Source organism: Sinohyriopsis cumingii, unplaced genomic scaffold (genome assembly GCF_028554795.1).
Source record: "Sinohyriopsis cumingii isolate HCF-2022 unplaced genomic scaffold, ASM2855479v2 utg000160l, whole genome shotgun sequence".
NCBI classification, from domain to species: domain Eukaryota; kingdom Metazoa; phylum Mollusca; class Bivalvia; order Unionida; family Unionidae; genus Sinohyriopsis; species Sinohyriopsis cumingii.
The window spans coordinates 1,512,156-1,527,955 of record NW_028315873.1 but is presented as its reverse complement, the minus strand read 5'-3'; the positions used below and the strand labels follow the sequence as shown (position 1 = coordinate 1,527,955).

Sequence of the window (15,800 nt, the reverse complement as noted above, 5' to 3'; positions counted from 1 at the left end):
TATTTACTTCTAAGTGATTACAATTGTCATTCAAAAAGACGTAATTTAACTTTTCTTGTGAAATTAAAGTTTTTAATTTGACAATGACGAATATGTGGACATTTCCAGTTCACGGTGACACATTAGATATGTGATATTTCCAAAGAACTATACGGTGTAGTTTACAATAGTTTTTGTACGATTTACTAATTAAATTAAAGAGTAAAACTATACGAGAATCAGTAGCTTAGTGTAGAAAATAATCACTTCCGTTCACCCTGCACATAGCCCTAAAATCTTATTTAGTACATTTTCATGGACAAATGTATCAATATTATCAATATTACTGATAACGGTTGAAATAGACATTCTTGCGTCACGTGACAAAATGAAAGTGGAATTCTAACAAATGCAATTTATGCCAGAACAAAACATATTCTGCACGATCTTTAAAACAAAGTGTATGCATGGTCCTGCCTAATAATGTATAATGTGCTAACATATAGTCATACATTTGTTCTTTGTACCTGAGAGAAATGAATTCAACCTGATGTCATCAGAAATGTACACAAAAAACTCGAAATATTTTTAGTTAATTGCTTGTTTTTGTCTATTGTTGCTAGGGTATGATTCTACGTGATCCGATATTTACTACTTATTCTCGAGATTTTAATCAGAGCTATAAACCACGATCACTCAATGCGCAAGCAAAATGAGATCCTGAGAGCTCCTATTTGCATCATATGGATATTAGCGACACTGAATTCACACAAGTACTATCTTGTCATTTTGTGAAAAATGGGATCCTTCTGAGCAAATGGAGGACATAAGAGATACTCTCTAATGATGAATGGTCAATGAGCCATGATCATGTTTACCTAAGTCACAGCGACATTACATTTGTATTATATGCACAGGAAACGCCCTTGGCTGGTCATTCAGGCGTCAATAAAGATTTAGCACAAGGTGTGAAATCATTTACACGAATCAAAACTGAAAAAGAATGGTTCCGCGCATTTACGTCTTAACACACTTGTGAAAGGACAGGACAACCCATTTAAAGGATACCTAAGGCTATATGCAACCGATTACAGCATTTGATAACCATTTATTAAAATGTGGTTAGACCGTATCGGTCCTTTGCCTGAAACCAAAATCAGATAACAAATACACGTTGTCTATAATATGTTGGTCCGAAAGGTTTCCAGAGGCTATACCTTTGTGAACATATTAAAACTAAAAATATTGTAAATATTTTGAAAAAGTTTGTTTATAACACTTTTCTCTCTTTCTAATCAGTCTGATCATAGGTCAATTTTATATCCGGAAAGTGTTCTCAAGTTATGGACGGTTTAGACATCCAACAGTTTGAATCGTATTCCTATCACCCTCATGGCAAAGGGGTTTGGTAACTGTTTTTGAAATGTTTGGTACTCAGAAATGTTGAACTATCTAGACCAGGAGCTGTGGCAACCGCTAACACAAGAGGACAGTAATCTAGTTTTCAAGTGAAAATGATATATTGTTTCCAGATGTTACAACACAAGCAAATAGCATATATAATAATATACATAGTTCAGAGTCTACATTTGTGAAAAAAACAATCTTTGGAGTATCCGTCACGTAATCGTTAAACTTGACACGTGGAAATATCACTTGGGAGCCATTCAGAAATTATAAGATCTACTCAGCGATACAAAATTAACAATTACTTTAGCTTAATTTGAATTTTGCTGCGCTTATGTTACATTGTTGGACATGTGTTTTAATACGCTCGCCTCAACTAAATTGAAGTTAAGGTCAAGGTCGTATAAAGTTACATGTTAGGGTATTATTTATTGATTTTTTGAGTATTATTTCTAGCTGAGCCACTGAGTTGCGTTCTGTTTATTTATGGAAGTATTAAAAATGTTGACAGTTACAAGTGTTTCATAAATGAGATGATTCAGAAAGGTTTTTCCAATTACTGTGAATTCATTTAATGACATCATTTCCATAGTTACCATACCTGATCTTGTAACAAATATATGAGCTAATGCATGTATAGCTATATACGGGTGATGGTAGGATGGATGAATCCGATAATTTGTTGTTTCTTCCAAAGCGCAATCAATCGGTCTACAAATGTTACTATTATTATCTAACGGGATACAACGGTCAATTTAAAAAGAAGTTATTTAACTTTTCTTGTGAAATTAAAGTTTGAAATTTGACAATGTCGAATCTGTGGACTGATCCAGTTCACTGTATCACATGAGATGTCTTATATTTCCACTGAACAATACCTTGCAGTTTACAGTAGTTCTTGAATCTTTTACTAATTGCATTAAAGAATATATATATATATATATATATATATATATATATATATATATATATATATATATATATATATATATATATACGAGACTCATTAACCTAGTGCAGAAATTAATAGCTTCCCTTCACCATGCACACAGCCCTTAAATCTTATTTAGTATATTTTCATGGACATATTTATCAATAGAATCATACATTCAGATAAGTGTTGAAATAGACGCTCGCATGACTAGATGGAATTCTAAGAAATGAAGTTTTTGCCAGAAAACAAATGACATTCTGGGCGATGTTTGAAACAAAATTAATGCATGGTCAACTGTGATAATGTAAAACGTACTAACCAATAGTCATATATTAGTTCTATATAGCTGAGACAAATTAATTCATCCCGATGTGATACGAATTTGAAGAAACAATTTGAACTGTGTAGAGTTACTTAATTGTTTTTCGATATGTATTTGTTGTTGTTAAAGGTCACCGGCCGCCCTATATTGTACAAAGGTGAGATATTATCATAGTTGTAAACGAAACGCATTCGTTATGCATGCAGACCATACAAATGTTTAATTAGACTTAAAACTCTGCTTTATAAAATAAAAAAAAGATATTTGGCAATCTCCGTAAATAATAGGATGTTTTTGCCTGCACATACCAGATATGACGTTCATTTATTCAATTTAGCCATTCGAATTATTAATTTCACTACGTAAAAGTCTATGTGATAAAGCGTAATATCGTGCCTTTGTAAAGCAAATATGGTGCACTGTGTTGCATACGGATGTAACTAAAAGGATGATGATGAGAAAAAGCGTTCTTTCTTTTTCCGAAAAGACATGTTTACCAGAATAAAAGTGTTTTTAACATGTCTGATCAAACAGGGGAGGGATGGAAAAGTTGTGTTATTTATGCAGGATCATAATGAATTTTCCCAAATACAAATTCTGCCAAACCTAACAATAGTTTTTACGTTTATATTCTTCAACAAAAAAGTGAATGGTATGTCAAATAGTTTTTAAGGAAAAAAAACTGAATTTTAATAAACAATTTTGATTTTCTTTAAAAGAAAATAATCATACTTCGTAACGTACATATTTATGAGAGAAAACACAAACTGACATATCCTGCTTGTTTTACTTAAAATAGTTATATACATTTGTTATGCTAACACATATATACATCTGAACAACGACATTCTCAAGTCCTCCGGTCAAATTATAAATAAGCATTTATAAAACAAAAATAAATAACAGTTAATATTCTAAATAATAAGTAAACATTTTGCTAAGGGTAGTGTGCATGAGATTGTATACAAATTATACTTAATTGTAGGCTTTACATTGTAACATAACTGCATAAAATACATACTAGAATACAAATGAGAGTGAGATAATAATGTTGATCATTTTGTCAGTATTTAGTTGCTGAACTACGAAGCTCCCAACAGTGAATTGTATTGTTTGTTTTTATTTTTCAAGTTGTTTTAGTGTTTGAGCGCGTAAATTGAAAGCTTGTAATTGCTGGTCAATATCGCACTCATATTTGTTCCATTATTCCGTACAAATTAGAAATGAAATACTTTTGTGTTTCATTTGTGCCCGACACATAAACTTACACACACGCAGACTGTACAAAATAAATTGATAAACATGCACTTCTTTGAAAATAAAATAAAAAAAAAAAACAAATAATCTTGCATTGTTATCATCTATTCTTTCTTTCATCATTCGAAAGTATTTTTTAAACTTGCAACTGATTCATTTGGCGAACACTTTGTTGACTGATATAGTTTAAGAATCTGTTTTCTAATATTATTATATTTTTCTTTTTTTAATTTTTTTTTATAAACTTATATATTGATTATGTTTATAAGAGTTAATCTTATATCATGTGATGTTCCATGGAAGGAAATAAAGCTGATGATGACGATGATGCATGGTAATTTGCTTATTGCAAACTGACCAAGATTATACGATATCCAGGTTAACTATAAGTCGGTATCTTGCAAATAAAAATAAATATAGGTGGGAAATTGTAACTAAAGCGAAGTAAAAGCGTTGATTACTTATATTTGCATCAATTAAATTATTTCTTCTTTACACTTGATAAAAACATGTGCGAGAATAACAATTCTTAATCATGTAATGCAAATCTAATATAAATAGGACAAAATTGGAGTATGGCAGGTGACCTTTAAATAAATAAGAACAAGACTATATAAACATTGTGATTTCCCTGATTTAGTTTCATACTGGAAATGATAAAATTCCCATTGCAATCGTTCCGATAAACTTTGTCCACGGTCCAAAAGTACACGTTTGGAGTTATTTTCATAATATATTTCATTTGTTTTAAAATGAAGATAAGTTATAAAGATCTTGATATATATATATATATATATATATATATATATATATATATATATATATATATATATATATATATATATATATATATATATGCAATAAACTGGCAATAAACAATGCAAAACTGGTAGCTGACTAATCTGAGAGTTTGGACATGGATTAAAGTTTTAAATTTATCTTGTTTCAACTAGTTATGACAAGTTATTCGGGATGCTGGAAAATATTTGTATTGACCTAGAAACCAATGACCAATAACGACAGATGTTGTTATATGTATTTTATTGTTATTATCATTCTTATTATGATTGTTATTACATATATATATATATATATATATATATATATATATATATATATATATATATATATATATATGTGTGTGTGTGTGTGTGTGTGTGTACTGTGCACAGAAAAACATAGAGGAGTAAATGGTTGTTGTTTTATTGTTTAACGCCAATGTTTTCAGCACGTGATAGGCTATACATGTCGGAGGAAGAACCCGGGAAATCCCTAGAAAGAACCACCTACCATCGAAAAGCTACTGGCAAGCTTTCTCACATACCTAAATTGGCCGAACCCGACACTCGACCCCACGCAGACAGAGGGGATATGGCAGTGATTTGTAACGGAGAGCGCTTTAGACCACTGGGCCTTTCGGGGCACACAGAAGGGGGGAAGAATGTAGTTTGTGAAAGTAGCATGTATATCATTGGAACATTTATTATTACAAACCTAAAAAAATAAGTATAATACGACAAGTCCCACCAAGCTTCACCAATCCATACCTAGCTTCCATGACTTTGGTACACAAACAAACACATATAACACGAGCAACATTGTTCTACTTTGTTCACGTACTAGATCGAACACAAGCATTTATCTTACACAACATATGAGTTCGTTTTGTTTCTGCCTAGCTGAATTCTTATTATAGAAGATACTGATAACGACAAATGTTTTTATCATGATAGTGTTCGCTTTGAAACTATAAAATAGACGGGTTGTCTACGTTGATGCTGGAAACTAAATAAGGCAGATAGGCAAGAAGATTGGACAACGAAAACGACAGGGAATGAAGAAGTAAAACGGATAGCTTATCACTGATAAAGGTGCTTATTTTGCACAAATACTACATTGGCAATCTATTATAATTATATCACGGACATTTCATAGAGAAGGTAATTAATATGTGTTCATCCTTATCAGTGTATCCCTATTCCGAACAACCGCTCATGTGTCCTAGTGGTTAGAACTTCCGCCTCGTATGCGGGAGGATGTGGGTTAGATCCCCGGCCGAGTCGTATCAATGACTTACATAAATGGAACTGACAGCTACCACGCTTGGCGCTCAGCATTAAGAGGTTAGTTTTAAGACTGGTCGCCCTGGTGTCAGGATAATAATACTGGGTGAGACATTGTCATGAATTATGCCGCATGATGCCCCAGTGCTTGACACCACTGTCAACAGTAACAATGCAGAAATCGTAGTGATATGACTGAAACATTATTAAAGCAACATTTAAACTCCAAATACACCACAGGCACACCTGTTCCGACACAAACTATATGGCTAAGAATCGATTGCACCCACACATTGTACCATTGTATCAGTTTACTTCGATGCATCGCTTAGACCATATACGGTATATTTTTCAAAATAGGCTGATAGATATCAAAAGGAACATCGCAAACGCCGATTTTCAAATACAGGCTAGGTTATTGACACGAGTTGTAAATAAATACTAATCAAAATGAGGGACCATCAAGATTCATTTTAAAATTGAAACATATTTACAGTTCATCTAAATGATTATTCGTATTTAACTGGCATTGCTACCGTATATATAGTTATTTACATTATCTATTTATTACTTTCTCCTTTCAGTTACTTCGTGCGACTACAGTGTTCCACCAATCATAACTTCAGAGAGAAAGAGAGAGAGAGAGAGAGAGAGCGGAATAGACAAATATACACATTTATACAGAAGAGAGACATACAGACAACGAGAGAAACATACAGTTTAGCATACAAGGAGTCTTGGTAGTGGGGTTACAACACTTGTTGACTCTCCGTCCGGTCCTATCGATTATCAGGTCGTTTAGTCTGCTGCCTGACCAATATACACCCAATAATGTTTGATAGAGGATAGAGCGACCTCCGAACATTTTAATATTAAATAATTTGTGTGCGTACCAATATTAATAGGTTTTATAAAGCAGGAATACAATATATCAATAAAAACCATTAAATAATTAAATAATTATAGTAATCTTATGTATATTCCTCCAAAGAAACGACAGTAATGCATAATCCCGACAAGCTAGTGCAACTTTAAATCGCGCGCACACACACCCAGACACAGAGACACACAGACACACACACACACACACACATATATATATATATATATATATATATATATATATATATATATATATATATATATATATATATATATATATATATATATAATATTAGTTTTGACCGAAGAGATAAATATTAATGGCAACATCAGTGACCTAGTTCATAAATGTACTGCTATGTTAAAGTGTCTGATTGTCATGTATTTATAATCACACAACATGTACCAAATCTTGTGGCATTTTATATATTTGTTGCCAAAACACTTTATTAAATATTATTTATATATGTGTATTGGATTAGACAAATACGCGGGTTTGCTTTTCTCATTAAAACAAACACATATCTAGAAAACAAGATTGATGAAATCAATGAACATAACATGCTACTGTTGTGAATATAGTCGAACCAGAGATTTGAATGGCGTTATGTCCAAGAGCCAGCGTCCAAAATGACCTATGTATTTATATTTCGTCAAAAACTGTATGTGCCTGATATGCCCACAAATTCGAAGTTATAAAGAGCTTAGTACGCATCTATTCGGTAATTCCAAAGATGATTACATCAAAATTATATCAGATCTCTTATATTCATTTAATACTAAAGAACAGACTGAACGAAGTAAAATTTAAAGGTAGCAGTTTTTATTTGTTATACAACCAATACAGGTGTGATCCAAACGGACTCATTCAAGCATGTGGTATTTATAATGGTTCGTGTTGAAAATCTCAATGGACGTGTCCCCGATTAAGATCTTTACTGGTCAACTGCCTGAAGACTCTACCATAGATAAAACAGATGAACATGTGCCTGAAGGATTAACTTATACAGTTCAGCTGGTCAACTTTGATTGGGAAGAGACACTTGTACTCGTCATTGACACAGATTTCAGAGATCGGCTTTTCTGAAGGCGAACGCAGATCTAAACAGCCTCATATACCCCCCCCCCCCGAAAAAAAGAGAATACTTTAGCCTAGCTGTACACCTTTCACTAAGTGGATTTACCATATCTCACTTGCAACTTGATCATGGTCGACGCCAGGAACACTGCAAAAATGCCTCGTTTCAAAACAAAATCAGAAATATACGAAGGGCTGTACCAGATGTTAGGTAACAAAATGGTGTGTGCTTCTATCATCTGATGTGTTATTGTGCTAGATTTAAAAGAGCTTTTGCATCATTCTACATGGCACAAGTAGCTACTTCGCTTGGTTTTCAGCATTTAGAGTTCAGTGTTAAGACTGTTTGCAATGGGTTCCAAATAATGATTTTGGGTGTGATTGTTTTATGTCAACGGCATGATATCCTAGTGTTAGACATCACCCTAAACTTCGACACTTCAAACATCCTAGCAATAAGAAACATATTGTTAATGCTTAGTAAAAACATCACAAATCCACATATATCATTTAACATGGTTTATAATTGTCTGGAAATTTTCATATTTCTAAGACCAATTATTCACTCAAATATTTAATCCTTTCTCATTGTGGTTTCAACGCTCACGAAACATAATTACAATAGTGCCTCAAAATTGGAATGATTCATAAGTTGTGTAATCTGTAATAGATAAGGAGTATTTCACATTGTATTTCTCCTTTATACTTATTCTGAATTTGTACGTTGAGCATTGTTTGTTTCCTCAGTGAGGCGTGTCATTGCTCCAATTGTTTTCGTAACAGAAACAGATGTATCAATCTAGTTATCCGTTCCTTACTGCAAAATATGACTTCACAAACGAAATATAGTCAACAAGGGTTGTTCTTTTACTCCAAATCAGGATTTTACTTTGTTAAACTAATGTTTGTTGTTTTGCATGTGGACGAACTCTCTGTAATAACATGTCCGTGATTTCAACAGCAGTTCAATGCTTCTCATACTTTACATTTTTTTAAGAACTGTATAAATCTATAATATTTATATAGTTATTTATAAAGTCTTGTAAACATTCAGTCAATCATATGCAACATCGCATCAAAAGTGTGCTGTACTTAGTCGTCCATGCCGTTAAGATGACAGAAAAATAGTTAACATCTACGGTCCCTTGTATCTAATACTTCCAACCATTCTCTCCGGATTCAGGATTTTTCAGTTTCCGTTAACTTTCGTAAGGGTTTCGGCTCCTAAGTATTAACTTTGGATTCGAATATTTAATCTCGAAACCCCAGTTGTGTAAGTCACACGGTAGACGTAATTATGTTTAAACCATACGTCCAATAACGTACTCACACATACCTACACACTAAACCCCCATCACCACCGCACACCCACTAACACACCTCAAAACACATACACTGTCTCTCGCTATCTCTCTATCTGTCATTAATATATATATATATATATATATATATATATATATATATATATATATATATATATATATATATATATATATATATATATATATATATATATATATATATATATATATATAGGATATATTTGATGTTTGATTGTGGCAAAGGATATTCTTGATGTATGATTGCATAATATTGAGCACCAATCAATGTGTGTATAAGCCTTTGGCCACTCTAAGCAGTTACGCCAACGGATTAGTCGTGACATAGGTAATGTGTGTTGTATGATATACATCATCAAGTTAATGTTTGAGATATGATACTAAATGCGAAAGGTAGTGTTTGAATTAAGAATGGCAGTGACAAATTTAATGATTGGTGTATCACATATATCACCATATGAATGTATGTGTGTTGTATGATAGAAAGCAGCAAAGTAATCTTTCGTGTATGATAATCAGTGAGAAAGGTATTGTTTGAAATTGTATACCGGCAACTTTATGCTTGATATATAAAATATATAAACAAATGGCATGCTTGCTGTATGATATAAAATGACAAACATAATGTTATGATGTAAGATAGAGATTGAAAATTGTAATATTTAGGGTAGTACTTATGTATATTCTACTTAAGGTAGCAATTTTTTCAAATTGCATCTATCAAACTGGAAAAAAACGATCATCGTGACTAAGTTACTAAGAACGAAAAGAAAATGTACCATGATCTCTTGGTCTTCAAAAAAGTTTCTAAATAGATCGTTCAAAGTGTATACCCAAATTTCTACTAGAAATAATGTGTTTATATCAACTGTTGATGATAAACATTATAGACGTAGTTTGGTTATAAAATGTGCACTACGACTGGACTATGTGACCAGCCTACTATCGTGGCGTAAGCGTGCTCGAGATAGTTAACATCCTCTCTCTCTCCCTTCTTCACACGCGCACATACACACATACACTCAAGGGTTAACTGATGACGTTCGTGTGTAATCTAATTGAGAACGTTCAATGATCACAGTGAAACAGGCCATATTAAGGCAGTTTAACAGATTTAGACAAGGTAGACGAATATGTATCCTATGTTTACCTATAAAGTTTACATTTGAGATCTTGCATCTAATATCTGAAGGGATGTAATTATATGACCAGTTTTCAATTTTATGATTCTGAAAAACAATTGTTCAAGGATGTTTCTCATGAGGTTAAAGAAAGGTTATGATGATACCCATTATAGTCACTGACAAAAAGTTATTTCGGTCCAAATTCTGGTTCCAGGCAAAACTCAAGCTCCTCCTTCCCTTCTAATTCATTGGCTGGTCCGTTTATGACACGTCACAGAACGTAAATATAACCTGATGTTTCTTCATATCCAAGCACTTGAAACATATGTCCGGTATTAGAGAAACACATGTAGACGAAAGAGATAATTTTATATTAATAGGTTGTATTATTACGAATTAGGTAAAATAAAATACATCAAGATGCATGCCGTGAGATCTCAAACATGGATAATTCTCGCATGTTTGGCATTCATGTCGCACTGGTGCAAATGCATTTGCTGTGAATCGGTAGTTCACAAAACTGGCAATGGGTTGGAAGAGACAATTGTTGGAAATAAAATGTCACATGAAAGGCATGGATTGGAGGGGAATAGATTTCACCTTGCACTTAACATTCCCTCCCACCGTGACATCAGCGAGAATAAACACACCATGAGAGCCGTCACTCTAGGTAAGTAACATTACAGCTACTATGTTTGAGCGTGTATTGGCCTCACGTCAAAATTAAGAACAAGTCAAGCAATATCAGATGATTCCAGGATTGTTGAACTATCTTCTGACGATATGCCGTTATGTTGCATCGTACGTTATTCTTTAAAAGTTTAAATAATCATACATCTGTAATGAATAATCATGTTTGAGTGAACTATTCTGCTTTTAATCTTTCATAAAAACAACTTTATTATAAAACAGTCTCATGTCAAGTATATTGAGGAATCGAGTAATTTGATATGGTTGCTTACGTTCTGTAATTTTGTAATATGTAAATAGGCAGTGGCAAAGGTTATGTTATCCTTGAATATCATGCCTTGTGTATAAACATGGGATGATGAAATACGATATCTTCAGAAAATAAGAAGATATATATTTTTAGTTAAAGTAAAGAGTTGAGATTCAAATGTCTGTATTGTATCAATCATTCATATGATGTAATGTGATTTAAAATAGCTATTAAAACTGTATATATATATATATATATATATATATATATATATATATATATATATATATATATATATATCGGCTGAAAATGTATATTTAATCTCCAATTGTTCAAACTATTTGAAATTGGACAAATGCTTGTCCACATTGTTTGCCTGTAAGAACATATAAATGTAGTTTGGATTATGATATGAATATTAAGAACGAGATAATTTAAACAACCTGATAATTGTGAATTATACCTGGAGAGAATTTCACGTTTCTCTTTCTCTCACACACACGTACACACATTCATACATACATGCGTTCGTATAGAATCAAACTTGTATACTACTATTGACGTTTTGGTGTTCCATATCCGACAATAACTTGAGCATTATGTAATCAACCTTATTTCATGAAATTTCTTTTAAAAAATCCACCTATGCACACTTCGACAAGGTTCATTTGTTGGTGTTCAATGTTAACCTGTCCATTTTGTATTTAGAACCTAGCGTTTCATGTTCAAGTGAAGTGAAATCGTGATCAAGATATTGAATCATGGTGAATATGTTTATTGACATAAAGAGCTTTTGTTGAATAGTCCGGGTCAAAAGGAAATCAGAGCAGACCCCTCCCCCCTTACTGTATTGGGTAATCTCTTAAGACATGTTTCACAGCTTAAATATAAAAGGAAGTTTCTTCACATTCTGGCACTTGAAATGTATTTGAAGTATTAAAGAAAACCTCACGTTGTTGAAAAGATAATGTTATAAAAAAAGTTCTCTGATGAAGTACATCAGGACGCATGCATTCGAATCTCTGAAGTAGATAATTTGTTTAAGTCTTATATTCATGTCGCACTTGTACTGGGGGTATGTTGTGGATCGATAGTTCACAATACATATAATAGGTTGAAACAGAATATTGGTGAAAACTAAAAGCTACGGGTGACAAAAAAATATATGGAGGGAGGAATATTGATCAGTCTGGAGCTACACCAAAAGACCGAACCCATTAGGAACAACTCAATGTTAAATCAGCCGTGCTATTTGTTTTAGAAAATTATAACAATCTACGAAACGACGTTGAACATAAACCACATAGGATGGAACCAAGAAAGAGAATTCTTTTCACTTAACATCAACCTCCCACGTGCAATCCACGAAATAAAGGGAAATAGGCTCACCATCAATTTAGTTTATCGCTGCAATCAGAATGGTGGAATTCGTTTGTATTTTAACCGATTGTTGGACTTAGCTACATATTGTGATAATAGTCAAGAAGACTAATGACGATATCAAATGATGGACAGACATCTGCAAGAATTCACATGATATATTCGTAACTGTCGTAAACAATAGTAGAAAGAAATATGATAGGAACATCGCCTAATGGTAGCATTGTTGCTACAATACATTAAGCACACGGATAGCATTTAAAATGCAGTTTTGATACAATACATTCAGCACAGGTATATCACATAAAATGCAAAGTAGCTACAGGACAGTTAGCACAGGGATAACAGCTAAAATTCATTGTTGCTACAACGCGTGAAGCACACGGATTGCTCCTAAAATGCATTGTTGCTACAACACGTTAAGCACAGGTATAGCACCTAAAATGCATTGTAGGGACAAAACATAATGCACAGAGATATGCACCTCAACTACATTGTAGGTACAACACTTTAAGCACAGGTATATGCACCTAAAATGCATTTTTGCTGCAACACATTAAGCACACGGATAGCTAATAAAATGCATAGCTGCTACAAAACAGTGAGCACAGGTATAGCACCCTAAATACATTGCAGGGACAAAACATAAAGCACCGAGATATGCACCTAAGCTACATTGTAGATACAACACTTTAAGCACAGGTATATGCACATAAAATGCATAGTTGCTACAACACATTAAGAGTAGCTATTAAAATGTATTGTAGATTGAAAACAGTGAGCACAGCCATAGGACCTGAAAGTAATTTTTGCTACAACACATTAAGCACACGGATAGCACCCAATATGCATTGTAGCTACGACAAATTAGGCACAGGAATAACAGGTAAACTGAAATGTAGATACATCACAGTGAAAACAGGGATAGCACATACAAATGCAGTGTAGCAACATCACCTTACCTCAGGGATATGCACCTTAAAAGTATTGTACACAGTATTGGTAGGCCAGTCAGTATATACCGACACACACACAGTGACATGTATATATATATATATATATATATATATGAGGTGTGTGGATAAAATAACCAGTTTTAACATAGACAACTGGGGTAGCCAAAGCAATGTAAGCGGATATAGCAGACTCATTGTGTGACCAGGAGAAGACGATCTTGTTAGTAGCACCTAAAATACTATTATGAGATTCATCTGACCCATCTGTCAACATTTATGTTGGGATAAGGGTCAGTCTCAATCGCCTTTCAAACAGTTTGAATTTTTCACAAACACAAACGTCTAGACATACTACATGCCTTATTTTGATCTTAGATACAAATGGATATAGGTGGTTATTTACTGTCGAAATGCTTTGTATTTTGAATTATTAGTATGAATCACATTCACTTACTGTATTAAGAGACACATTTTTCTCCAGTCATCACTTAATACAAGCACACGAATTTCTATTTAGGCAGGGATGTCACCAATTGTAATATAATCCATCTCCTTCAGGACCTGTAACCTGTGGGAAAAGGCCATTGATGGAGCGCGGCAAGCGGGATGTGACTGAGGAGAAGCAAGTAGCTCCAAGACCAAAACTTGAGAAGATAATTGGAGGAAAGAATGCAGTCCAAGGAGCAAACCCATGGCAGGTTGGGATCAGGCGTCTTGTAGGCACCATGTATGATAGCCACTTCTGTGGTGGTACTATTCTCAGCGAATACTGGATCCTGAGTGCTGCTCATTGCTTTCAGTGAGTAATGGTCTGTCTGTTGTTTTGCTTACATAAGTGTATAGTTTGGCATAAGTATATGTTATATATTTGCAACATTGCTTCAATTGTCCGTATTGCCAACATACGATATTTATGAATTGTTATCAGAGTGACATCTTCATTGGAAAACATTCTATCACAAAATATAGGCATTTAGGTAAAAGATCATTTCAATACATCACATCACTGCTGTTTATGATATAGATGTAATCTGTTGAATCGGATTTTCACTCTCCAGATTTGAGGCCGTTGATTTCATTTAACACTTTCTCGTGTCTTAAGCATTTCAATTATGAATACGATGACTTCAATAAGTCGGATATATAATAGTCATATTGGTGAAAGCTACACTGATTTTTTTAATGTATCAAATTCGGACGACTTAGTGATACCGAGGTAGAAGTTGAGAAAGCTCTTCCACGGTTGGTGTCATAAATTGATCGACTTGAATGTGTATTAGTTATTTCAAGATTTTAAATCATATAACATTTTTTTTTTAATTTGAAATAACGTCTCTAGATTTTGTCATCTTACCTCCAAATTTATACTAGGATCTTCTCTTAGGAAAGAGAGGATTTGCTTACCATCAGTAGATTTATGTGATACAATAACCAGAATTTATTAAAAATTGCATTAAACTGTGTCCATTCTTCCTGTCTAGTCTGTATATATGGACATTAGACTAACATATGTCGTACATGAAGATTGGGTCACTGTACCCCACTGTCCAGAATTTGATAAAAATTACCTGAAAATTGTACCAACGATGTCAATACTAACACCTTACCACTGTGGTCAAACTTATAATGTGAGTGCAACTGCAGATGGGCAGGATTTAAAGCAAAGATTGGTCCTTGTCACCTACATCTCAGATTGTATTCTAAATTGCAAAAAGCAATAATTACGTGCATCGTCGATGTATTAAGACGAAATGTACACATTTGTATTTCATGGCTTGAAAATGTGTCACGCATCAACATTATGACCTACCTTATTGTATTTAATATAAAGTGTAGACTATTGGCGTTGGCTCTAATTTCAAAACACCAACAGTTGCTATATAAAATTTGATTAAGAATGAAAAGTTTTCACACCTACAGATGGATCACTTGCACTTATTTAACGGTGTATTCTGCAAATAGTTGGCAAGGCTTTAAGACACTGATCCATTGCACATATTAATTTGGTAACAGCTCAAGTTTTCTAGATTAAAACATAAAGATAACCAGCTAATGCGCAAGCCGGTTCAATTTCTCCTCTACAATTTAAATAAATTTAATTTATAAAAGGTGGAAAAACATTGGAACAATATAGAAGA

The 15,800-nt window shown here is 33.4% G+C and overlaps 1 protein-coding gene across 1 annotated transcript in view; it reads left to right on the top strand.

Moving 5' to 3' along the window:
* Positions 1–10,944: 10,944 nt before the first annotated feature.
* The window catches only part of LOC149774627 (transmembrane protease serine 9-like), a 131,150-nt gene continuing 126,294 nt past the window's right edge, over positions 10,945–15,800 (top strand). Inside the window, exons 1-2 of the mRNA XM_089944955.1 lie at positions 10,945–11,056; positions 14,221–14,461. Of these exons, the coding sequence (XP_089801081.1) occupies positions 10,945–11,056; positions 14,221–14,461 (353 nt within the window). The remainder of the gene's footprint in view (positions 11,057–14,220; positions 14,462–15,800) is intronic.